The sequence below is a fragment of the Ovis canadensis genome, chromosome 26 (genome assembly GCF_042477335.2).
Source record: "Ovis canadensis isolate MfBH-ARS-UI-01 breed Bighorn chromosome 26, ARS-UI_OviCan_v2, whole genome shotgun sequence".
Lineage (NCBI taxonomy): Eukaryota > Metazoa > Chordata > Mammalia > Artiodactyla > Bovidae > Ovis > Ovis canadensis.
Window position 1 is genome coordinate 49,629,979 of NC_091270.1, and position 24,599 is coordinate 49,654,577.

The following is a 24,599-nucleotide window of genomic DNA, read 5'->3' on the forward strand; positions in this document are numbered from 1 at the left end:
CTCTCTGAGTGGATGAAAACATGTGCATGTATGCTCTTCCACTTACCATATCACTCTACTTAATCCCCCAATTAGTACGTAATTATTTTATACTGTTAGGTTCATCATGTTTCAATTATGACTGGAAATTCCAATTATGTTTTATGTTTGTCTGCCTATTGATTGTGAAAACTGATAAACATATTTTACTATTTTGATTATATAATGATTATTTGTTTTAATGCGACTGTATCATGGTTGATCAACAGAAAATAATAGAATCACTAAAGCTACCATTTAATAGAAAATCCTGTAATCACTTAAAAAAAATTAAATGTATATCAGAATTTTCTTGAAATTAAAAAAAACAAATACAATTGCCAAGGTACCGCTTTTGTTTTCCAAAGCTCCAGATGTGTTTCTAAGGAGCAGGCATGTCTGAAAACAACTGGATTATATGATGACTTTTTTTCTATTTTGTATTCAGTCTTCTCATTTCATTAAGTTTCTGTGTTCTGATTTCTCTGTCTCTTTTTTGACATTGTTGTTCTTTCTCAAGCCTTTTGTGTGTGTGTGTGTGTGTGTGTATATATATGTGTGTATATATATGTATAAATAGTGTGTATAATATATATTTTGGAAAATTTATGAATTTTGCCTATCTAGAATATTTATGACATTTTGATTCCACTTGTTTGACTCACTATGAATAAAATGCTAGATTTCTAATTTATGTTCACTCAAAACATTGATATAGTTCCATGTATTTTGGCATCTAGTATTACTGCTGAAATTCTAGAAAACTTATTATCTTAATGATTTTTTAAAAAAAGTTCAAATCAGGCTTGAAACTTTTAATCCAGTTCTGAGACTTTAAATATTGTTTTTTAAAAAAGCCAGAAAATTAACCTGTGATACAGTATTACTAACTGAAGTGCAGATTTTGTTCAGATTTCACAAAATTTTATGCTAGTGTCCATTATTTGTTTTCACACATTATTCAAGACTCCACATTGTATTTAATTGCACTGAGAAGCTTCAGCTGCATGCAACAAGTTCTGGTAAATTCTCTTCATTTTTATTCTATTGCAGATGTTTTGTGATTTTCCTTCTTTAGGGCATTTTAGATATATTCATCATTGAAAATTGGATTACCACATACATGGGATTTTTAAAAGTATCTTGGGTATTAATTTCTCATTTGGGTATTAATTTCTCACCAAAATAGTTTCTTCTCTGCAGTCACCCTCTGTTTTTTTCAGTCGTCTAACTTTATTGAGGTTTTCAGTGGCTAAGTCAAAGAACTCTTGGTAAATGCCACATTGCACTTGAAAATATGTGGGTTATTTTCAAATATCTTTTGATATTTATTTCTAAAATAATTCTAGAGTGATAAGAGAACAGACTCTGTATGATTTCAGCACCTTTATACCATGAAATTTTTATACCTTGTTTTATGTCCCTGGACCCTGGAGAAGGGAAAGGCTACCCATTCTAGTATTCTAGCCTGGAGAATTCCATGGACTGTATAGGCCATGGTGTCGCAAAGAGTGGGACACGACTGAATGACTTCCACTTCACTTATGTCCCTGGATATATTCCAATGTCTCCTAGTTTACATCTATGGGAACTTGAATAGAATTTTTATCCTACTGTTGTGTGAAAATTGTATAAATCTTAATTATATTGAATTGGCTCATAGTGCTCTTCAGGTTTACTGTATCCTTCTACTTCTCTGTATATTCATTTCATTAATTTTTGAGAATCTGATATTGAAAGTCCAACTAAGAATCTTAATTTACCTACTTAAAAAATAATTGTAATACATAGTGGAACTATATGTAACCTTGTTCTGTATTTCCCAAATCTCTTGTGTGTTATCATACTTTCATAATTTAAAAAATAAAAGAAAAACAGTGCATTACTGGAGAAAGACATAGAGACACAGCTGTAACCTGGGATACTATAAGAACATGTAAGTAGGTGTTTGAAAATGTAGGTTTTATTATTATTTAGGCATGTTGATGACAACAGATGGGGAGATGATTGCTATTGGAAAGACACTTTGTTTCACAGTTCCCAGCAGGAAAGGGCATACCACGTCATGCCATGTGGGGAATCACCAAGAGTAGGTTAAGAGACAGAAGGAGCCATGGGAAAACATGGCAGGAACCTTTATTATGGTTCCTATAGGAAGAAGTAGCAAGGCAGGGTAAACAGGTTTAGGATTGGCTAGTTTGGAACATTGCAGTGGGTTCTGGAGAATCGAGGTTGTTTAAAGGTATTTTGTACCTTGCCTTTGGATGATTAGGGCAGGGAAATTGGAGCGTGAGAACCTGGTGGCTCAGATTGTAAAGAATCTGCCTGCAGTGCAAGAGATGCAAGAGACCTGGGCTAGATCCCTGGCTTGAAAGATACTTTGGAGAAGAATGGCTACCTGCTCCAGTATTCTTGCCTGGAGAATCCTATGGACAGAGAAGCCTGATGGGCTACAGTCCCTGGGGTCACAAAGAGTCAGACAAGACTGAGCAACTAACACTTTCATTTTTCACTAACCTGTAAAAGTGAAAAACTGAAAGAACAACAACAACAACAAAAAACCCTGACAAAGGAGATTGTTGGAGGTTGTGTTCTGATTTGGTTAGTTTGGCAGTGGGAGGAGGATAGTGCCAAGGAAGACCTATTGGGAAACCTTTCTTTGCAAGGGCACATAAGACTGTTCTGTTCAGATAACTGAAAGAAGTTCAGGATGATTAATACACAAGGCTGAAGAGGGGAAAGGGAAAGAAATGAAGAACTGTCATGATACTTGGATTTTATCCTAAAGGTAATAGACAGTCAATGAACGATTTTAATCAGAGTAATGACATGTTGATATTTTCATTTTAGAATCATGTTTGTAAACAGTGTAGGGGCAGAAATGCTGGTGAAAAGACTGAAGAAAGATAAAGCATTTAATAAACTGTTGCAGTAATCAAGATAAACTTTTATAAATCAATAGATGGGAAAGGCCAATTTTAAGTTACTGAGGGTCAGTTAGAAGAACTTGTAAATTTTGATGTTCAAGCTGGTTTTAGAAAAGGCAGAGGAACCAGAGATCAAATTGCCAACATCCACTGGATCATGGAAAAAGCAAGAGAGTTCCAGAAAAACATCTACTTCTGCTTTATTGACTATGCCAAAGCCTTTGACTGTGTGGATCACAATAAACTGTGGAAAATTCTGAAAGAGATGGGAATACCAGACCACCTGACCTGCCTCTTGAGAAATCTGTATGCAGGTCAGGAAGCAACAGTTAGAACTGGACATGGAACAACAGACTGGTTCCAAATAGGAAAAGGAGTACGTCAAGGCTGTATATTGTCACCCTGCTTATTTAACTTATATGCAGAGTACATCATGAGAAAAGCTGGGCTGAAAGAAACACAAGCTGGAATCAAGATTGCTGGGAGAAATATCAATAACCTCAGATATGCAGATGACAGCACCCTTATGGCAGTAAGTGAAGAGGAGCTAAAAAGCCTCTTGATGAAAGTGAAAGTGGAGAGTGAAAAAGTTGCTTAAAGCTCAACATTCAGAAAACGAAGATCATGGCATCTGGTCCCATCACTTCATGGGAAATAGATGGGGAAACAGTAGAAACAGTGTCAGACTTTATTTTTTGGGGCTCCAAAATCACTGCAGATGGTGACTGCAGCCATGAAATTAGAAAACGCTTACTCCTTGGAAGAAAAGTTATGACCAACCTAGACAGTATATTCAAAAGCAGAGACATTACTTTGCTGACTAAGGTCCGTCTAGTCAAGGCTATGGTTTTTCCAGTGGTCATGTATGGATGTGAGAGTTGGACTGTGAAGAAGGCTGAGCACTGAAGAATTGATGCTTTTGAACTGTGGTGTTGGAAAAGACTCTTGAGAGTCCATTGGACTGCAAGGAGATCCAACCAGTCCATTCTGAAGGAGATCAACCCTGGGATTTCTTTGGAAGGAATGATGCTAAAGCTGAAACTCCAGTACTTTGGCCACGGCATGTGAAGAGCTGACTGATTGAAAAAGACTGTGATGCTGGGAGGGATTGGGGGAAGGAGGAGAAGGGGATGACCGAGGATGAGATGGCTAGATGGCATCACGGACTCAATGGATGTGAGTCTGAGTGAATTCCGGGAGATGGTGATGGACAGGGAGGCCTGGCGTGCTGTGATTCATGGGGTCACAAAGAGTCGGACACGACTGAGCAACTGAACTGAACTGAACTGAACTGAAATTGATTTGATTTATTCATTTTTTGGATAACTTCATTAAGCATCTCCTACATCTCCAGTAACTGTTTTTTTTATTGGGAATAGAGTAGAGAACAAAACAGAAGAAGTTTTGCTGTCATAGAACATGTAGTATAATAAACGTGGGAGGTCATAAATGATAATAGAAGAATAGATAAGAAGTGGAAATCTGCGGGGGAGCATATTTTTGAGGGAGGATACTCAGTATAGTTTTGAATATGTTTATTTTGAGGGTCCTGTGGAATATCCAAGGATAGTGTGCATTCTTCAGAGCTTGATTCAGACTTCAGTTCAGTTCAGTTCAGTCACTCAGTCATGTCTGTCTCTCTGCGACCCCATAAATTGCAGCATGCCAGCCCTCCAAGTCCATCACCAACTCGCGGAGTTCACTCAAACTCACGTCCATTGAGTCGGTGATGCCATCCTGCCATCTCATCCTCTGTCGTCCCCTTCTCCTCCTGCCCCCAATCCCTCCCAGCATCAGAGTCTTTTCCAATGAGTCAACTCTTCGCATGAGGTGGCCAAAGTACTGGAGTTTCAGCTTTAGCATCATTCCTTCCAAAGAACACCCAGGGTTGATCTCCTTTAGAATGGACTAGTTGGATTTCCTTGTAGTCCAAGGGACTCTCAAGAGTCTTCTCCAACACCACAGTTCAAAAGCATCAATTCTTCAGTGCTCAGCTTTCTTCACAGTCCAACTCTCACATCCATACATGACCACTGGAAAAACCATAGCCTTGACTAGACTGACCTTAGTAGGCAAAGTAATGTCTCTGCTTTTGAATATACTATCTAGATTGGTCACAACTTTCCTTCAAAGGAGTAAGCGTCTTTTAATTTCATGGCTGCAGTCACCATCTGCAGTGATTTTGGAGCCCCCCAAAATAAAGTCAGCCACTGTTTCCACTGTTTCCCCATCTATTTCCCATGAAGTGATGGGACCAGATGTCATGATCTTCGTTTTCTGAATGTTGAGCTTTAAGCCAACTTTTTCACTCTCCACTTTCACTTTCATCAAGAAGCTTTTTAGTGGCTCTTCACTTTCTGCCATAAGGGTGGTGTCATCTGCATATCTGAGGTTATTGATATTTCTCCCGGCAATCTTGATTCCAGCTTGTGCTTCTTCCAGCCCAGCGTTTGTCATGATGTACTTTGCATATAAGTTAAATAAGTAGGGTGACAATATACAGCCTTGACGTACTCCTTTTCCTATGTGTGCTTTTGTGTGTTAGTTTGACATATGTAGCCTTTCATAACTACCACTGCCTGGGATGGAGACACTCAAGAGCACTATCATCAGAAGGCTCTCTTATGTTATCCCTCTGGAGTCATTCCCATCTCTCCCCACTTCCCTACTTCTTGACCTTTGGTAATCACTAATCAACTTCTTCCTCTGTGATTTTAGGAATACTGCATAAATATTATCATGGCGTATGTATCCTTTGAGATTTGTTTATACTTAGCATAATTTTTTTTAGGTTTACCCAAGACGTTCCATATATATCAACAGTTCAGTAATGTCTTTTTTTTTCTTTTTATAACTAAATAGCATTTTTACCGAGTAGCATGTTAAGAATGTACCAGTTTGTTTAACCTGTTGACCGGTGAAGGACATATGAGTTGTTTCCACATATGCATGGGTTTTTGTGAGCATCAATTTTTATTTCTTTAGGATAAATGCCCATGAGTGCAATTGCTAGGTCCATTACCTGCTTTGAAAGAAGTTGCCAAACTATCAATCAGAGTGGCTACATGATTAGTATGTGAGTGATTCAATTTTTATTCATTTTTTGTTGCTGTCTTATTTTGAAGTGTTCTCACCCCAAAGGAGCTTCAACTTGAGAAAGTAGATGGAGAGTAAAATCAAGCATATTATAATAAATTAAATTTAAATTTTAAATTAATTCTGTTTTTCAGTTTGATTACCTGGGCTCTGATAGCATGATAGTAACAAATAAAATCATCGAAATTATTGGCCTTGTAAATTCGGTAAGTGTTTTCCTTTTCATACTGGTCAGGAAAATTCATACTAAGTTTGAAATTGTAATTCACATTAACTTGATGTGGCGCTTTTGAAGAATTAATTTGTCCATATAAATTGAGCATGAATTTATCAAACATTGAATTAATTTAATTATAAATGTAATTAATTTAATACAGAAAAATTAATTTTTCATGTATTTATCTTTCTCTTTTTAGATGTTTGCCCAATTAAAAATTTCTATTGTGCTATCATCTTTGGAATTGTGGTCTGATAAAAATAAGATCTCTACAGTTGGTGAGGCAGATGAATTACTGTATAGATTTTTAGAATGGAAAAATTCCTATCTTACCCTGAGGCCTCATGATATTGCATATCTATTCATGTAAGAATAATGTTTCAGTTTTCTTAGAAATCAAAGATTTGTGATATAGTTGTAGCTTAATTTAAGGAATTGTTCATTTTTGACTGTTCACACTTTGGTTATTTTTTATGCACTCATTCAGCCCTCATACTCCCTTTCTGGTTATCAGACAATAAAAGAAAATTACTAAAATTTATTTCTATGCTTATCAACATTTACTGATGAGGAGATTGACATTTCAAGAGGCTAAAAACCAACTCAGGATTTTGATTCTAGTGGCATGTCTAGGTTTTGGACCTACACTTAGTAACTCCAGAGTCAATAATCTTAATCACTACATAAAAAGAAGGGATTTGTCTTGGGAAGTTTATATTATTATAATGAGTTTTGATCAAAGGCTTGGTAGAGTACTTCATAGAATATTTTATCCTAATGAATTTTCTACATTATTTTAAATGTTAGTTTTCTAACAATCAATTGTAAGTATATTCTTTATCATTGTATCCATATAAAATTTACTAGCAATTATGATCATCATGTCTTTCAATAAATCTGCATGTACATATTTTGAATTTGGCATGGTGATATTTCTTTTTGTATATGTAAGATTAATCTTTTCCCTATGTCTGTGAATGGTGGGTTATTTTTCTTTTCATTTTTTTGACAGTCTGATGGATATAAAATTGAAATGTTTTTTAATTTCCTTTCTCCAAAGACTAGTAGATTTGAGCATCTTTTCATGTTGTTAATCATTTGGATCTGTCCTTCTGAAATCGCCTTTTCATGTTATTTAACTACTTCATTGTAATTTGTAAGGGTTTATTGAATGTTTAGATATTAATCCATTGTTTATATATATCAAAAATACTTTTTCCATGTCTGTAATTTTTCTATAGATATTTAAATACTTTTTTTTGCTCCATAATTTAATGTTTTTAGGGCCAAGTTCGTTAATCGTATTTTTGCTTCTGGATTTCCTATTTGATTAAGATCTCCTCCAGCCCTAAATTTTAGTCTGCAAATTTTTGTTAAAGAATAAACATTATTGTGTTTTATAAATGAGTTTTTGATGCATTTTAGTCTAATATTTGTATCAAAAAAATAAGTAAAAATTTATTTTCTTCCAGTTAAATAGCCAATTTTGCCATGAATTAAATTATTACTTTTGGCAAACATTTGTCAAGTCCCACAAACAACCTCTTGAAATGTTTAGAGATAAAAGTAAATCTATATATCAATGTGTTATTTGTAGACTTTTTGATACTAGTCATTCTCACAAGTGTGAAGTGATATCTCGTTGTGCTTTTGATTTGCACTTCCTTGATAATTAGTGATACTGAGCATCTTTTCATGTATTTCTTGGCCATCTATATGTCTTTGGAAAAATGTCTTTTCAGATCTTCCGTTCATTTTAAAATCAGACACAGGAGACATGGGTTTGTTCCGGGGTGTGATGATCCCCTGGAGTAGGAAATGGCAACCCACTCCAGTATTCTTGCTTGGGAAATTCCATGGACAGAGGAGCCTGGTGAGCTACAGTCCACGGGGTCTCAAAGAGTCAGACATGAATAAGCATGCATGCCTTATATGATTTTTTAGTGTTGAGTTGTATAAGTTCTTTATATATTTTAGATATTAATCTGTTATCAGATATATCATTTGCAAATATATTCTTCCACTCATTAGGTTGCTTTTTCATTTAGTTGATATCTTCCTTCACTGTGCAGAACAGTTTGGTTTCATGTAGCCCCATTTGTTTATTTTTCATTTTTATTTTCCTTGCCTGGGAAGACAGATTATAAAAAAATACTGCCAAGACTGATATAAAAGATTATACCTCTTATCTTTTCTTCTAAGATTTTAAGGTTTTAGGACTTAAATTTAATTCCTTAATCACATTTAAGGTTTTTTTGAATATGTTATGGAGAATTGTCCAGTTTTAAGAATGTGGCTGTCCAGTTTTCCCATCACCATTTATTGAAGAGGCTCTCTTTTACCCCTTGTATGTTCATACTTCTTTTATCATAGATTATCAACCAAATAAACTTGGATTTATTTCTGGGCCATCTATTCTGTTACATGGATCTATGTGTCTGTTTTTTGTGCCAGTACAGCACTGTTTTAATTAATACAGATTTGTAGTATAGTTTGATATCAAAGAATGAAATATTTCCAGCTTTGTTCTTTTCCTCAGAATTGCCTAGCCTATTTGGGGTCTTTTGAGGATCCATTAAAATTATAGTATTCTTTGTTCAAATTTGGTGAAAAATGCTGTTGATATTTTGATAAAGGATTACACTGAATCTATAGATTGTATGAGATTTTAACATAATAATTCTCCTAATATGTGAACACATATGTCTTTCCCTCTGTTTGTGTTCTCTTTAGTATCTTTCATCAGTGTTTTACTAGTTTTCTGAGTATAGGTCTTTTATATGTTGGTTAGATTTATTCCTGAGTCTTTTAATTTTTTTTGATGTGATTGTAAATAAGATTGTGTTTTTATAAAACAGTTTAAGTATTTTTTTTAAATGATTGTTCTTTTTAAAAACTGATTTTATTTATTTATTTTTGGCTGTGCTGGCTCTTCATTGCTGTGTGTGCTTCTCTCTAACTGTGGCGAGCAGGGGCTCCTCTCTAGTTGTGGTGCACAGGCTTTGCATTGTGGTGTCATGGCCTCTAGGGCACACTAGCTGCACTAGTTGCAGCTCCCCGGCTCTAGAGCACAGGCTTAATAGTTGTGGAATACGGGCTTGGTTGCTCCGTGGCATGTGGGATTCCCAGACTAGGGATCGAGCCTGTACCTACTACACTGGCAGTTAGATTCTTTACCACTGAGTCACCAGGGAGCCCAAAATTGTCCTCTTCACTTCTCTTTCTGGTAAAATTTATTAGTGTATAGAAGCAAAACTGATTATATTAATTTTGTATCCTGCAACTTAACAAAATTCATTGATGAGTTCTAACAGTTTTTTGTGGCATCTTTAGGATTTCCTATACATACTATCATGTCATCTGCAAACAGTGAGTTTTACTTCATCCTTTCCAGTTTGGATTCCTTTTACTTCTTTTTCCAGTTTGAATGCTATGGCTAGGACTGCCAATACTATGTTGAATATAGTGGTGAGAGTATAGTGGGCATCCTTGATGTGTTCCTAGTCTTAGAGGAAATGCTGCCAGTTTTTCGTTCCTAGGTATGATGTTACGTGCTGTGGGTTTGTCTTATACGACCTTTGTTATGTTCAGTATATTCTTTTATAGGGCTTCCCTGGTGGCTCAGTGGCAAAGAATCTGCCTGCCAATGCAGGGTCATGGGTTCCATCTTTGGACATGCGTTCCATCCATCCTTGGGAAGATCCCCTGGAAAGGAGATAGCAACCCACTCCAGTATTCTTGTCTGGGATATCCCCTTGACAGAGGAGCCTTGTGGGCTACAGCCTTGTGGCCTTGTGGGGCCATAAGATAGTTAACTAAAATGTACCTTAGCAACTGAACAAAATGTTCATTTATACCCATTTTGTTGAGAATTTTTTGCCATAAACGCATGGTAAATGTTGTCAAAAGCTTTTTCTGTGTTGGTTCAAATGACTATTTTTTTACTCTTCAATTTGTTAATGCATATGACATTGATTTGGAAAACTCAGCCGTGGTCACAGGACTGGAAAAGGTCCGTTTTCATTCCAATCCCAAAGCAAGGCAATGCTAAAGAATGCACAAACTACCACACAGTTGCACTCATCTCACACGCTAGTAAAGTAATGCTCAAAATTTTCCAAGCCAGGCTTCAACAGTACATGAATGGAAAATTTCCAGATGTTCAAGCTGGATTTAGAAAAGGCAGAGGAACCAGAGATCAAATTGCCAACATCCGTTGGGTCACCGAAAAAGCAAGACAATTCCAGAAAAACATCTACTTCTGCTTTAGTAACTATGCTAAAGCCTTTAACTGTGTGGATCACAATAAACTGTGGGAAATTCTGAAATAGATGGGAATACCAGACCACCTGACCTGCCTCTTGAGAAATCTGTATGCAGGTCAGGAAGCAACAGTTAGAACTGGACATGGAACAACGGACTGGTTCCAAACTGGGAAAGGAGTACGTCAAGGCTGTATATTGTCACCCTGCTTATTTAACTTATATCCAGAGTACATCGTGAGAAACGCTGGGCTGGAGGAAGCACAAGCTGGAATCAAGATTGCTGGGACACATATCAATAACGTCAGATATTCAGATGACACCACCCTTATGGCAGAAAGAGAATAAGAACTAAAGAGCCTCTTGATGAAAGTGAAAGAGGAGAGTGAAAAAGTTGGCTTAAAGCTCAACATTCAGAAAACTAAGATCATGGCATCCGATCCCATGACTTCATGGCAAATAGATGGGGAAACAGTGGAAACAGTGTCAGACTTTATTTTGGGGGGCTCTAAAATCACTGCAGATGGTGACTGCAGCCATGAAATAAAAAGACACTTACTCCTTGGAAGGAAAGTTATGACCAACCTAGAAAAGTTATGATCAACCTTTGTTATGCCAACAGAGGTCCGTCTAGTCAAGGCTATGGTTTTTCTAGTGGTCATGTATGGATGTGAGAGTTGGACTATAAAGAAACCTGAGTGCCGAAGAATTGATGCTTTTGAACTGTGGTGTTGGAGAAGACTCTTGAGAGTCCCTTGGACTGCAAGGAGATCCAATCAGTCCATCCTAAAGGAGATCAGTCCTAAATGTTCATTGGAAGGACTGATGCTGAAGCTGAAACTCCAATACTTTGACCACCTGATGTGAAGAACTGACTCATTTGAAAAGACCCTGATACTAGGAAAGATTGGAGGCGGGAGGAGGAGCGGACGACAGAGGATGAGATGGTTGGATGGCATCACCGACTCAATGGACATGACTTTGAGTAAACTCCAGGAGTTGGTGAGGGACAGCAAGGGCTGCCATGCTGCAGTCCATGGGTTTGCAAAGAGTTGACACGACTGAGTGACTGACACTGAGACTAAGTTAAAAGTGTAATCAAAAACAAGCAAACAAACCTGATCATATACAGAACAGATTGGTGATTGCCAGAGGTGGTAGTGAGGTTGAGTGAAATGGGTGAAGGTGATCGAAAAGTTTAACTTCCAGTTATAAAATAAATAAGCCATGGGGATGGTAGTGTACAGTATGGTAACTATAGGTAACAATACTGCTGTATATTTGAAAGTTGCTTTAGAAAGACAGATTTTATTTTCTTGGACTCCAAAATCAATGTGGACTGTAGCCATGAAATTAAAAGATCCTTGTCCCTTGGTAGGAAAGCTAAAAAGCAGAGACATCATATTGCTGACAAAGATTGTTGTTCCTGAATTGCTCAGTAGTGTCTGACTCTTTGCAACCCCATGGTCTGCAGCACACCATGCTACCCTGTCCTTCACCATCTCCCCCGAAGTTTGTTCGAACTCATGTCCATTGAGTCAGTGATTCCATCCAACCATCTGCTTCTCTGTTGTCCCTTTCTCCTTTTGCCATCTATTTCCCCCAGTATCAGGGTCTTTTCCAATGAGTCTGTTCTTCGCATCAGGTGGCCAAAGTATTGGAGCTTCAGCATCAGTCTTTCCAGTGAATATTCAGGACTGATTTCCTTTAGGATGGACTGGTTGGGTCTCCTTGCAGTCCAAAGGACTAACAAGAGTCTTCTCCAACACCACAGTTCAAAAGCATCAATTCTTCGGCACTCAGCTTTCTTTATAGTCCAAGTCTCACATCCATACATGACTACTGGAAAAACCATAACTTTAACTATACAGACATTTGTAGGCAAAATAATGTCTCTTCTTTTTAATATGTTGTGTAGGTTTGTCATAGCTTTTCTTCCAGGAAGCAAGCATCTTTTAATTTCATGGCTGTAATCACCTTTCACAGTGATTTTGGAGCCCAAGAAAATAAAGTCTGTCACTGTTTCCATTGTTTCACCGTCTATTTGCCATGAAGTAATGGGACCATATGCCATGATCTTGGTTTTTTAATGTTGAGTTTTAAGCCAGCTTTTCCACTCTCCTCTTTCACCTTCATCAAGAGGCTGTTTAGTTCTGCCATAATGGTGGTGTCATCTGCATATCTGAGGTTATTGATGTTTCTCCTGGCAGTCTTGATTTCAGCTTGTGTTTTACCCAGCCCAAAATTTCATATGATGTACTCTGCATATAAGTTAAATAGCAGGGTGACAATATGCAGCCTTGACATACCCTTTCTCAGTTTTAAGATGTTGAACTTTGATGCATTACAGGGAATTTATCCCATTAGAAATATAGAAATTATGGTACAATCAGCATCCTTAAACTTAAGTAATGATCCTTCTTGATATCTTGATGTTATTTTAAAGCACCAATATATTTTTCATATGAGTAATGTGCTGCATGTTAGCTCACTTCAGTTGTGTCTGACTCTTTGCGACCCCATGCACTGTAGCCTGCCAGGCTCCTCTGTCCATGGGATTCTTCAGGCAAGAATACTGGAGTGGGTTGCCATTTCCTCTTGCAGGGGATCTTTCTGATCCAGGGATTGAAACCATGTCTCTTACATCTCCTGCATTGGCAGGGGGGTGCTTTATAACTAATGCCACTTGGGAAGCCCCTGAGTAATGTAATATAGTAGCATAAATACCTTGAAATTATGATCATTAACAGTAATTTCCTGTGGTCTCCATACTCCAGAAATTTATGATCTGAATCCTAAAGGAGGAATAGTGAACATAGCAAGCTTAATTTTTCAAAACCTTTTACAATATTTCCTTTATTCAACAAATGTTTGCTGAGATAACATAGCATAGTGATTCAAATTTAAGCTCTGGAGGCCAACTGCCTGCATTTAAGTTCAGCCCTGTCTGTCACCTAGGGCAATTGATGTGTTCTGCCTCAATTTCCCTATGTTTGCTTTTATTATTGTTATTCTTTCCCATCTTTATTGAGTTATAATTGATAGGTAAAAATTTTATATATTAAGGGGTACAGTGTGGTTTTTTAATAGCATTTAAAGATTGTTTATTATTTATTTATTTTGGCTGTACTGGTCTTTGTTGCTGTGTGAGGGATTTCTCCAGTTGTGACAAGCGGAGTTTACTCCCTAGGTGCAGTGTGCAGGCTTCTCATAGGGCTTCAGTAGTTGTGGTGCATGGGCTCAGTAGTTGTGGCCTGTGGGCCCTGGAATGCAGGCTCAGTAGCTGCTGCATATGGGTTTAATTGCCCCGAGGCATGTGGGCTCTTCCTAGAACCATGTCCCTTGCACTGGCAGGAGGATTCTTAACCACTGACCACCAGGGATGTCCACAATGTGACGTTCTGATATACGTATACATTATAAAATTATAATCAAGTTGATTAACATATCCATCATCTTATACAGTTACCATTTTTTGGTGTGTGGTGACAAAGTTTAAGTCTACTCTAGGAAATTTCTCATATACACTACAGTATTATTAACTTTAGACATCTGACTGCACATTAGATCTCTAGGACATATTCATCCTGTGCAACTGAAACTTTATACCTTTGACCATCTTCCCATTTCCCCCATTTCCCAACCCCTGGCAACCACCATTCAACTCTTTCCTTTTATAAGTTGACCCTTTTAGATTCCACATATAAACAAGATCATACAGTACTTGACTTTTCATGTTTTGCTTACTTCACTTAGCATAATGTCCTCCAGGTTTATCCATGTTGCAAATGGCAGGATCTCCTTTTCTTGAGGCTGAATTATATTCCACTGTGTATATACATCGTATTTTCTTTATCCATACATCTCTATATGGAATTTAATTTAAAAAAATGGGCCTCTTGGGTATCATCTTGCATGACTGGGGGCACTCACTATGTTCTCACCTTTCCTTGTGGGAGAAATCATGGCTGAAGGCATGTCTCTTGGCACTGAGCTGTGCTGCATTGGGGAAATGGTGGCGTGGGCAGAATGAAACTGTTTTCAACTGAGAATGTGAATGTTCCTGGATTTGTTTGCTCAAATGTGGTGTGGGACCCTTCCTTGGACTCTTAGGCCACAAAAATACTCTCATCTGTGAGTGTTTCTCAAAATTGTCTCTGGAGAGAGAGATGAGGGTTAAAAGTTCCAAGTCTGCCATCTTGCTAGGTCATTGCAGAAGATAAATATTAGTACATTATGTCTATCTGTTTATAGTTTAAAGGAGGAAGAAACAATGAGAGGGAGAGTGAGAGCAAGAGTAAGAGTGAGAGAGAGATCCAAAGTAATGCATCAAATTAGAAGTGTGAAGGCAGATTTAGATGTATTTAAACTCAAAGGAAGGTGGAAGGCATTATAGGTTATTGAAGCAGTGTACTTAGAGATATAGGAGTAAGTTTGGAAGGAATGATGCTAAAGCTGAAACTCCAGTACATTGGCCACCTCATGCGAAGAGATGACTCATTGGAAAAGACTCTGATGCTGGGAGGCATTGGGGGCAGGAGAAGAAGGAGACGACAGAGGATGACATGGCTGGATGGCATCACTGACTCGATGGATGTGAGTTTGAGTGAACTCCAGGAGTTGGTGATGGACAGGGAGGCCTGGTGTGCTGCAATTCATGGGGTTGCAAAGAGTCAGACATGACTGAGCAACTGAGCTGAACTGAATAATTGTTTTCAGAGTATGGAATTCATAGTTATAACTGTAGCGAAACCTCTGTAGAAGGAGAGGGAAACAAGAAACATTGAAGAAGTAAAACATTAAATCTTGATAACTGATTTGATGTGAAGATTGGATGGGCAGTGATAAGTAAAAAGTTATTGTATCCAGCTCATCAGGAGTATGGATAGAGTTTCGGGGAAAGTCTTATCTATTGGGAGAACTGTCTTGAATGAAGAAAGGATTTAAGCAATAATTCGATATTGGACTGTCAAACTAAACTTGGGTGTTAAGGGCAAATACTTGGATACAAGTGCTGGAGGGTAGGAATGTCCAGTATCAGAATAAGGGAGCAGTGGAGGGACAGTGCAATTGTGAAGTAAACTGTACTTGAGACTGAGGGGACATTTTAAATTGAGAATTGAGTATCAAGCTTTTCTACATACATCCTGGAATGTTTGTTTTGGCTGGGGCTCTAAAGATGGCAGAATATGTTTGGAGCATCTATATCTTAGTAATTGAAAGTACAGCCCTGGATTCAAACTGTCTTAAGTTCATATCCTTCAGCAGTACTTATTAAGTCTGCTGCCCTGAGCAAGTTATTTGTACTTTCCATCTGATATTTGATTTGTTCAGTGGGGACAAATAATATCTATTTCACTGGGTAGATTTGAGAATTAAATAGGATAATTTATATAAATCTCTGAGAATTTTGCTATTATTATATGGCAGGCTATATGGAGTCTTTTTCTTTTTTTTACTTTATTTTACTTTACAATACTGTATTGTAAAGCAGAAAAAAATTAAGTTGTAGAACAATATAGTCATTACAGTAAGAAAATGGCAAGCTTACCTATATTTGAGTGAAAACTTTTAATCCATACATTAAAGCTATTTTCACTGTTATTGAGCAAAATGCTTTTGATTGACATGTTTGATCAAAGTCTTTGGTGCATGTGTGTGTGTTCAGTTGCTAAGTCGTGTCCAACTCTTTGTGACCCCATGGACTGTAGCCCTCCAGGCTCCTCTGTCCAGGGGATTTCCCAGACAAGAATACTGGGGTGGGTTGCCATTACCTTCCAGGGAATCTTCCTGACCAAGGGGTCAAACCCTGGTCTCCTGAATTGCAGGCAGATTCTTTACTGTCCCTTTACAGGGAAGCCTGTAAAGGCTTTGGTAACCTTAACCAAATGTCACAAGAACAGTAAAGTCATCAAAAATTTGGATTCACTGGATATGTTTTAGAAACCCAAAGTGCTTAATCTCATTTAATTAACACTATTTTACAAATGTGAAACAAAGACATAAAGATTTTACTTCAATTTGATTCAGACTAGAATTTTATAAACTATAGGAAAATTCTCAGCAGGAAATATCATATATGAATTGTCAAAATTAATTATCATTTAATACTTATTTATTTAGCTTTAGAGAATATCCAAATTATGTGGGAGCAGCATTTCCTGGAAAGATGTGTGTTACCGGTTATTCTGCAGGAATTGCTCTGGTATGTAATGACTTAATCTTATTTGAAAACAAGTACATTAAAAAATTTCCCAGCATTACAGCATATATTTTACACATTTTACATTTATATTTACATTTAGATATTGCATTTATATTTTTCATCACTGTTGAAACTTTGAAATATGTAGTATTAATAGAATTAATAGAATTCTGAAGTGCAAAGTATCTTATTACAGATATTTGGAAGTTAAAGTGGAATAAAATATCACAAATACACTTGTATTCCTTACTATATTGAAGAGCGCATCATGAAAAGATCTGCAAAGATATTCCTATAACCTAAATAGATTTTTTTCTTGTAGGTATAAAATTGGAGAAGTAGTCTTACAGATAAAATAACTTCAAAATCAAAATAAGTGATCAACCAAAAAATATGATAAAAATTTTTAAAAATGTTTCAAACTTTTATGTTATTGTTCAGTCGCTCAGTCATGTCCAACTCTTTGTGACCCCGTGGACTGCAGCATGCCAGGCTTCCCTGTCCTTCACCATCTCCTGGAGTTTGTTCAAACTTATGTTGTTTGAGTCAGTGACTCCATCCAACCACCTCATCCTCTGCTGTCCCTTTCTCCTTTTGCCATCTATCTTTCCCAGCAGCAGGGTCTTTTACAATGAGTCGGCACTTTGCATCCGGTGGCCAAAGTATTGGAACTTCAGCATTAGTTCTTCCAATGAATATTCAGTGTTTATTTCCTTTAGAATTGACTGGTTGGATCTCCTTGCAGTCCATGGGACTTTCAAGAATCTTCTCCAGCACCACAATTTGAAAGCATCAGTTCTTTGGCGCTCAGCCTCTTTTATGGTCCAGTTCTCATATCCATATGTGACTACTGGAAAAACCATAGCTTTGACTATACGAGTCTTTGTTGGCAAAGTAACATCTCTTTTTTAACATGCTGTCTAGGTTTGTTATATCTTTTCTTCCAAGGAGCAAGCACCTTTTAATTTCATGGCTGCAGTCACCATCAGCAGTGATTTTGGCGCCCAGAAAAATAAAGTCTGTCACTGTTTCCATTATTTCCCCATCATTTGCCATGAAGTGATGGAACCAGATGCCATGATCTTCAATTTTTGAATGTTGAGTTTTAAGCCAGCTTTTCCACTCTCCTTTTTTACCTTCATCCAGAGGCTTTTTAGTTCCTCTTCACTTTCTGCCATAAGGGTGGTATCATCTGCATATCTGAGGTTATTGATATTTCTCCTGGCAGTCTTAATTCCAGCTTGTGCTTTTTCCCAGCTTGGCATTTCGTACTCTGCATATAAGTTAAATAAGCAGGGTAACAATATACAGCCTTTATGTACTTCATTCCCAATTTGAAGCCAGTCTGTTGTTCCATGTCTGGTTCTAACTGTTGCTTCTTGATCTGAATACAGGTTTCTCAGGAGGCAGGTCAGGGGGCCCGGTATTCCTATCTCTTTAAGAATTTTCTAGTTTGTTGTGATCCACACAGTCAAAGGCTCTAAGTGTTGTCAGTGAAGCAGAAGTAGATGTTTTTCTGCAATTCTCTTTGCCTTTTCTATGATCCAGCAGATGTTGGCAATTTGATCTCTGGTTCCTCTGCCTTTTCTAAATCCAGCTTGAACATCTGGAAGTTCACGGTTCACGTACTGTTGAAGCCTGTCTTGGAGAATTTTGAGCATTACTTTACTAGCATGTGAGATGAGTGCAATTGTGCGGTAGTTTGAACATTCTTTGGCATTGTCTTTGGGATTGGAATGAAACGGACCTTTTCCAGTCCTGTGGCCACTGCTGAGTTTTCCAAATTTGCTGGCCTATTGAGTGCAGCACTTTCACAGCATCATCTTTTAGGATTTGAAAAAGCTCAGCTGGCATTCTATCACCTTCACTAGCTTTGTTTGTAGTGATTCTTCTAAGGCTCACTTGACTTTGCACTCCAGGATGTCTAGGTGAGTGATCACACCATCGTGATTATCTGGGTTATGAAGATCTTTTTTGTATTATTATTCTGTGTATTCTTGCCACCTCTTCTTAATATCTTCTGCTTCTGTTAGGTCCATACCATTTCTGTTTTTTATTGTGCCCATCTTCCAGCTTTGCATGAAATATTCCCTTGGTATCTAATTTTCTTGAAGAGATCTCTAGTCTTTCCCATTCTATTGTTTTCCTCTATTTCTTTGCATTGATCACTGAGGAAGGCTTTTGTATCTCTCCTTGCTATTGTTTGGAACTCTGCATTTGAATGGGTATATCTTTTTTCTTCTTTGCCTTTACCTTCTTTTCTTTTCTTAGCTATTTGTAAGGCCTCCTCAGACAACCATTTTGCCTTTTTGCCCTTCTTTTTCTTGGGGATGGTCTTGATCACTGCCTCCTGTACAGTGTCACAAACCTCTGTCCATAATTCTTCAGGCCCTCTGTTTATCAGATCTAATCCTCTGAATCTATTTCTCACTTCCACTGTATAATCATAAGGGGGTTGATTCAGGTCATCCCTGAATGGTCTAGTGGTTTTCCCTACTTTCTTTAGTTTAAGTCTGAATTTTGCAATAAGGAGTTCATGATCTAAGCCACAGTCACTCCTGGTCTTGTTTTTTCTGACTGTATAGAACATCTCCATCTTCTGTTGCAAAGAGTAAAATCAGTCTGATTTTAATATTGACCATCTGGTGATGTCCATGTGTAGAGTCATCTTTTCTATTGTTGGAAGAGGGTGTTTGATATGAGCAAACTTGGCAAAACTCTGTTAGCCTTTGCCCTGCTTCATTTTGTACTCCAAAGCCAAACTTGCCTATTACTCCAGGTATCTCTTGACTTCCTACTTTTACATTCCAGTCCCCTGTGATGAAAAGGACATCTTCTTTTTGGTGTTAGTTCTAGAAGGTCCTGTTGGTCTTCATAGAACCATTCAACTTTAGCTTCTTTGACATTAGTGGTGGTGGCATAGACTTGGATTACTGTGATATTGAATGTTTTGCCTTGGAAATGAACAGAGATCATTCTGTTGTTTTTGAGATTGCACACAAGTACTGCATTTCAGACTTTTTTGTTTACTATGACGGCTATTCCATTTCTTCTGAAGGATTCTTTCTCACAGTAGTAGATGTAATGGTCGTCTGAATTAAATTAGCCCTTTCTGGTCCATTTTAGTTCACTGATTCCTAAAATGTTGATGCCCACTCTTGGCATCTCCTCTTTGACCACTTCATTGATTTACCTTGATTCATGGACCTAACAGTCCAGATTCCTATGCAATATTGTTTTTTTATAGCACTGGACTTGACTTCCATCACCAGTCACATCCACAACTGGGAGTTGTTTTTGCTTTGGCTCCGTCTCTTCATTCTTTCCTGAGCTATTCCCCTAGCTTTGTTTTTATCTTGGCGATTTTGTTTGGTTCCATTTTACAGTTTCTAGTTCCTTGTTTCAGTAATGTGTGTTTCTATTGACAATCTTTCTTAATTCCTTCAGCTTTTTTATTAATTGCCCTTTGAACTTGGGTTCTGGTAGATCTGGGATGTCTGTTACATTGTTTTTTTCAGAGGATTTATCTTTTTTTATTTTTATTTTTATTTTTTTTCATTCTTCAATAACAAATTTTTATTTGAAAAGAAACTCCAATGAAACAGCTATGGGAATGTTTAAGACACAGATTTTATACCTCCTCCACCTTCGCCTCTCTCCTTTTCTTTATCTTTTTTTTGCTAGTTCTTCTGCCTTTTCCTTATAGTTCTCTGACTCTATTAATTTAAAAGAAACAGTTATCTACTGTGGTCTGAAGGTCTGTTTTTATGTGGAACTGAAAGCTGAGCACAGAATTGATGCTTTTGAACTGTGGTGTTGGAGAAGACTATTGAGAGTATCTTGGACTGCAAGGAGATCCAACCAGTCTATCCTAAAGGAAATCAGTTCTGGGTGTTCATTGGAAGGACTAATGTTGAAGCTGAAACTCCAATATTTTGGCTACCTGATGTGAAGAGCTGACTGATTTAAAAAGACCCTGATGTTTGGAAAGATTGAAGGCAGGATGAGAAGGGGACGAGAGGATGAGATGGTTAGATGGCATCACCGACTCAATGGACATGAGTTTGGGTAAACTCCGGGAGTTGGTGATGGACAGGGAGGCCTGGTATGCTGCGGTTCATGGGGTTGCAAAGAGTCGGATACAACTGAGCGACTGAACTTAACTAAACTGACCCTTTATGTAAGTTTGTGTAAGTCCAATAGTTTTGCTTCAAGGGCTGTTTTGATATGAATGCTTGACATGTCTTTCTCAGGGTGTGCTCGCCCTTGTCCCCTTGATAGGGGGTGTGCTTGTGGTGTGCTGACTGGAGCCTGCACTGGATGTTGAGTGGAGCCTCTTCTTTGCTCTGTGGTTGTCACAGCCCTGTTGGGGACATAATCTACTCTTCAGTTGTTGGAATGGAAGTTTCCAGATCCTTTTCTAAACTGTTGTGTGAGGTAGGAGGGACTGGAGCACTCCTACTGGGACAGGAGCTGCTGTGAACTCCTCCCCAGGTGCTGTCCACCAAGATGTATGATTGCCTGATGTTGCCCGCCACTTGATGTGTGCACCCACAAAGTTTTCTGATTGTGGCACCTGGAATCATCTCTGTCATGGGACTACCAATAATTAGCTCAGATGTCCCTTAGGCATGAATGCATTGTTCTGGTCCCAAAACTCACTGGGACCAGAGTTATACTCCTTCCAAAGTTATACTCCTGTGCCTGATTTGGGAGCATGGATAATCAGCTTAAATTTCAGCTCCCCCGCCTCCATGTTTGGGTACCCTGGAAGTTTGCAAAACCCTCGGTGGTGGAAACCGTGCTTTGTTGTGAGCATGCTGACAAGAAAACTGCTATGGTGCACCTGTGACCCTTGTTTTGTGTGTTGACAATGGGACTCTTATGGTGGACTCCCACATCATTCTGTGCACACTCCCAGTCATGACCCAGACCATACTGCAGGCCCTTCAAGCTATCTCTCTATAGCCAAGCTGAGTCCTTTCCCCAGACTGTCCATTGAAGCTTTGAGATTCAGAACTTGGCCACTTCACACTCCAGTAGGCATGTGGGAAGCTTGCTGACATGCAAAGGCAGTCTGTGCTGGTCTCTCTGTGCCCTGCTGGGGCATAATCCACCTCCCACATTCTCCCCTTTAGTCTCTGAAGCTCCCTCTCTGTCCCACCAGACCTCCCAGGTGGTAAAGGAGATTTCTAGAATGAAGGAACCTTTCTTCTTTCACAGCTCCCTGCCTAGGGGCAGAGGTCCCATTTCAGTTCCTCTTTTCCCTGTCCCTTCATCCTACTCCACTATCTAGGAATCCTTCTTGCAGATTTAGTTGTATGTGATCTTATGCCTGCTTTCAGTAGATTTTCTGTGAAATGTGTTCTGCATGTAGATGTATTTTTGATGTATTTGTGGGAGGAGGCAAGTTCCAGGTGCCTCTATTCTGTCATCTTGATCTCCTCCCACTCAGTAGCATTTTTAAACTTTATACTTTTACTTCTCTTCTCCAGGTTCTTATTCTTTTTTAGTTATTAATTATAGTTTATGTGCTTTTACATCTCTTTTTATATTATATATCCTATAATGTATTTTACTATAATTGTTTTAGTATATTTGTTTTTCCACTTTTAAGCTAGAGTGAATTATACACCATCATTATGCTATCACAGTATCTAATTCTGACTATACACTTGCCATTAACAGTGACATTTATGCTAATTTTCTCATGTTTTAATGATGTTAATTAGCATTATTTTACTTCAACTTCGCTCCCTTTAGTATTTCTTGTAAGGCATCTCTAGGGATGATGAACTCCTTTAGCTTTTATTTGTTTTAGAATCATGATCTCTTCTTCATTTATGAAGCACAGCTTTGCTGGGCATAGAATTCTTAGCTGACAGTTTTTTCTTTTGATATTTTGAATATATAATCCCATTCTCTCCTCACCTGAAATATTTCTGTTGAGAAATATGCTGATAGTCTTATGGGAGTTCCCTTGTATATAACCTGATATCTTCTTTTTCTTTCAAAATTCTTTCTTTTTCTTTATTTTAATAATTTAATTGTAATGTGTCCTCATGTAGCCCTATTTGGGTTCAACCTATTTAGGATCCTTTGTGTGTGATGCACTTGGAAATCCATTTCTTTCCCAGTCTTGGAAAGTTTTCAGCCATTTTGCTTTAAATGTACTTTCTGTCCCTTCCTTTTCAAGTTCCTAAGATATGGATATTAGTGTGTATGTGTGAGTGTGTGTGTGTGTGTATGTGTGTATGTGTTCATCCCATAGTTGTATAGGCTTTCTCCTCTCTTTTTCATTCTTTTTAAGGTTTTGCTCTTCTGACTGAATAATTTTTAAATATTCTTGCATTCTAGATCACTGATTCTTTATTCTGCTTGTTCAAGTCTACTGTTGAAGCCCTAGGACACCTTTTTTTTTTAATTGATTTTTATTTCTTCGTTGACCTTATTTTCTTCATTCACCATTTTCTAATTTCATTTAGTTATCTGTTTGCTTTTATAGTTCGCTAAAATTCTTTAAGAAGTTTATTCTGAATTATTCCTCTGACAGATCTCCTTTCCTTTTGGGTCATTTATTTGCAGCATTTTTAGTTTAATTTTATCGTGTTACATTCACCTGATTTTTCTTACTTTCTTCATTCCTTACTTTGGTATCTGTGCATTTGAGTAATTGTGCTCCTCTTCCAGACTTTACAGGCTTATTTTGGCAGACAGTTCTTCACTAGCCAGCTCAGTTTAGGTTTTTGGACATGTCCTTGGTCAGACAAGTTCTATTTTGGGGCGAGAGCCACTGTCCAAGCTCTGAAGTCAAGGATGAGGGGTATTAACTGTCAGATAGGACTGCTGGCATGGTTCCCTGCCCAAATGAGGCAGTAGGATATACTCTGTGGTTGTCTAGATTCACTGATCAGCCTTCCTAAAAGGTAAAGAAAGAGAACTTTACTCAGCAGTAGCTGAGGAATGAATTAGCTTCCCTCCCCTGACAAGGCAGCAGAATAGGCCCCATGACTTGCATGCCTCATTATTTGTGGACCCAAATAATTTGTGGACTGTACCCTTAATTCCTTGGCCACATGGGACCACTGGGTTTTGCTCTAAAGATGGTGAAAACCATGAGCTGTGCTCTCTGTTTAGTGTCACTGTAAGCAGGATTGTTGGATAGATGGCACAGCTTCCTGTGTGCTCTGGCTAGATTCATTGGTTGAGCTTTCTGAAGGCTATACTTAGCAATGGCAGGGCTATGAATTTGTTTCCTTGCCCAGGTGGAATTGGAGAGTCAGCTTAGCTCTTTGTGGGCTCAACCCAAGCTATCTATTACTCCAGGTTTCCTGGCCAAACAGTGCCACTGGCTTTGCTCTGTGAACGTTCAACTCTGCCTGCTATACTCTCTGTTCAAGTGTTGCTGCACTATGCAGCTACCAGGTATTCTAATGAGGCTTCTGGTTAGGGGTAACCAGGGGCTATACCAGTCATTAGGCAAGGCTATAAACAGCTATGCTGACTGGGTAGAGTGTCCAGGGCTAGCAAGGCTTTTCATTTGAGCACTCAAATCAGGCAGATCTGCACCTCATTGACTTCCCTGGTCATATACTTCCACTGTCCTGGCTCTGCAGATCTACTAGTTGGGACCTGCATTTGCTGTGGATGGGAAGTTGGCTTGTCAAGGTCTAAACATTGATTGTTGCAACCCTCACCTCTACCTCACCTTCTCTGTCATGATCAGATTTACAGTGGTCAAATCCCACTCATCCTTTGTGATCCTCATGGGGCAAGACCAGAGTAGGGCTCCCAGAAGTGACCCACAGTACTGGGGGATCTAGATGTCCACTCTGTACTCTTTTCCCACTTGAGGAACCATAGCCTGGGAAGAC

At 38.2% G+C, this 24,599-nt stretch overlaps 1 protein-coding gene across 1 annotated transcript in view; it reads left to right on the forward strand.

The window, feature by feature from the left end:
• LOC138430939 (disintegrin and metalloproteinase domain-containing protein 32-like) overlaps positions 1-24,599 on the forward strand; it is a 196,576-nt gene that overhangs the window by 74,928 nt on the left and 97,049 nt on the right. The window contains exons 8-10 of the mRNA XM_069572993.1: positions 6,176-6,247; positions 6,458-6,624; positions 16,644-16,725. Of these exons, the coding sequence (XP_069429094.1) occupies positions 6,176-6,247; positions 6,458-6,624; positions 16,644-16,725 (321 nt within the window). The remainder of the gene's footprint in view (positions 1-6,175; positions 6,248-6,457; positions 6,625-16,643; positions 16,726-24,599) is intronic.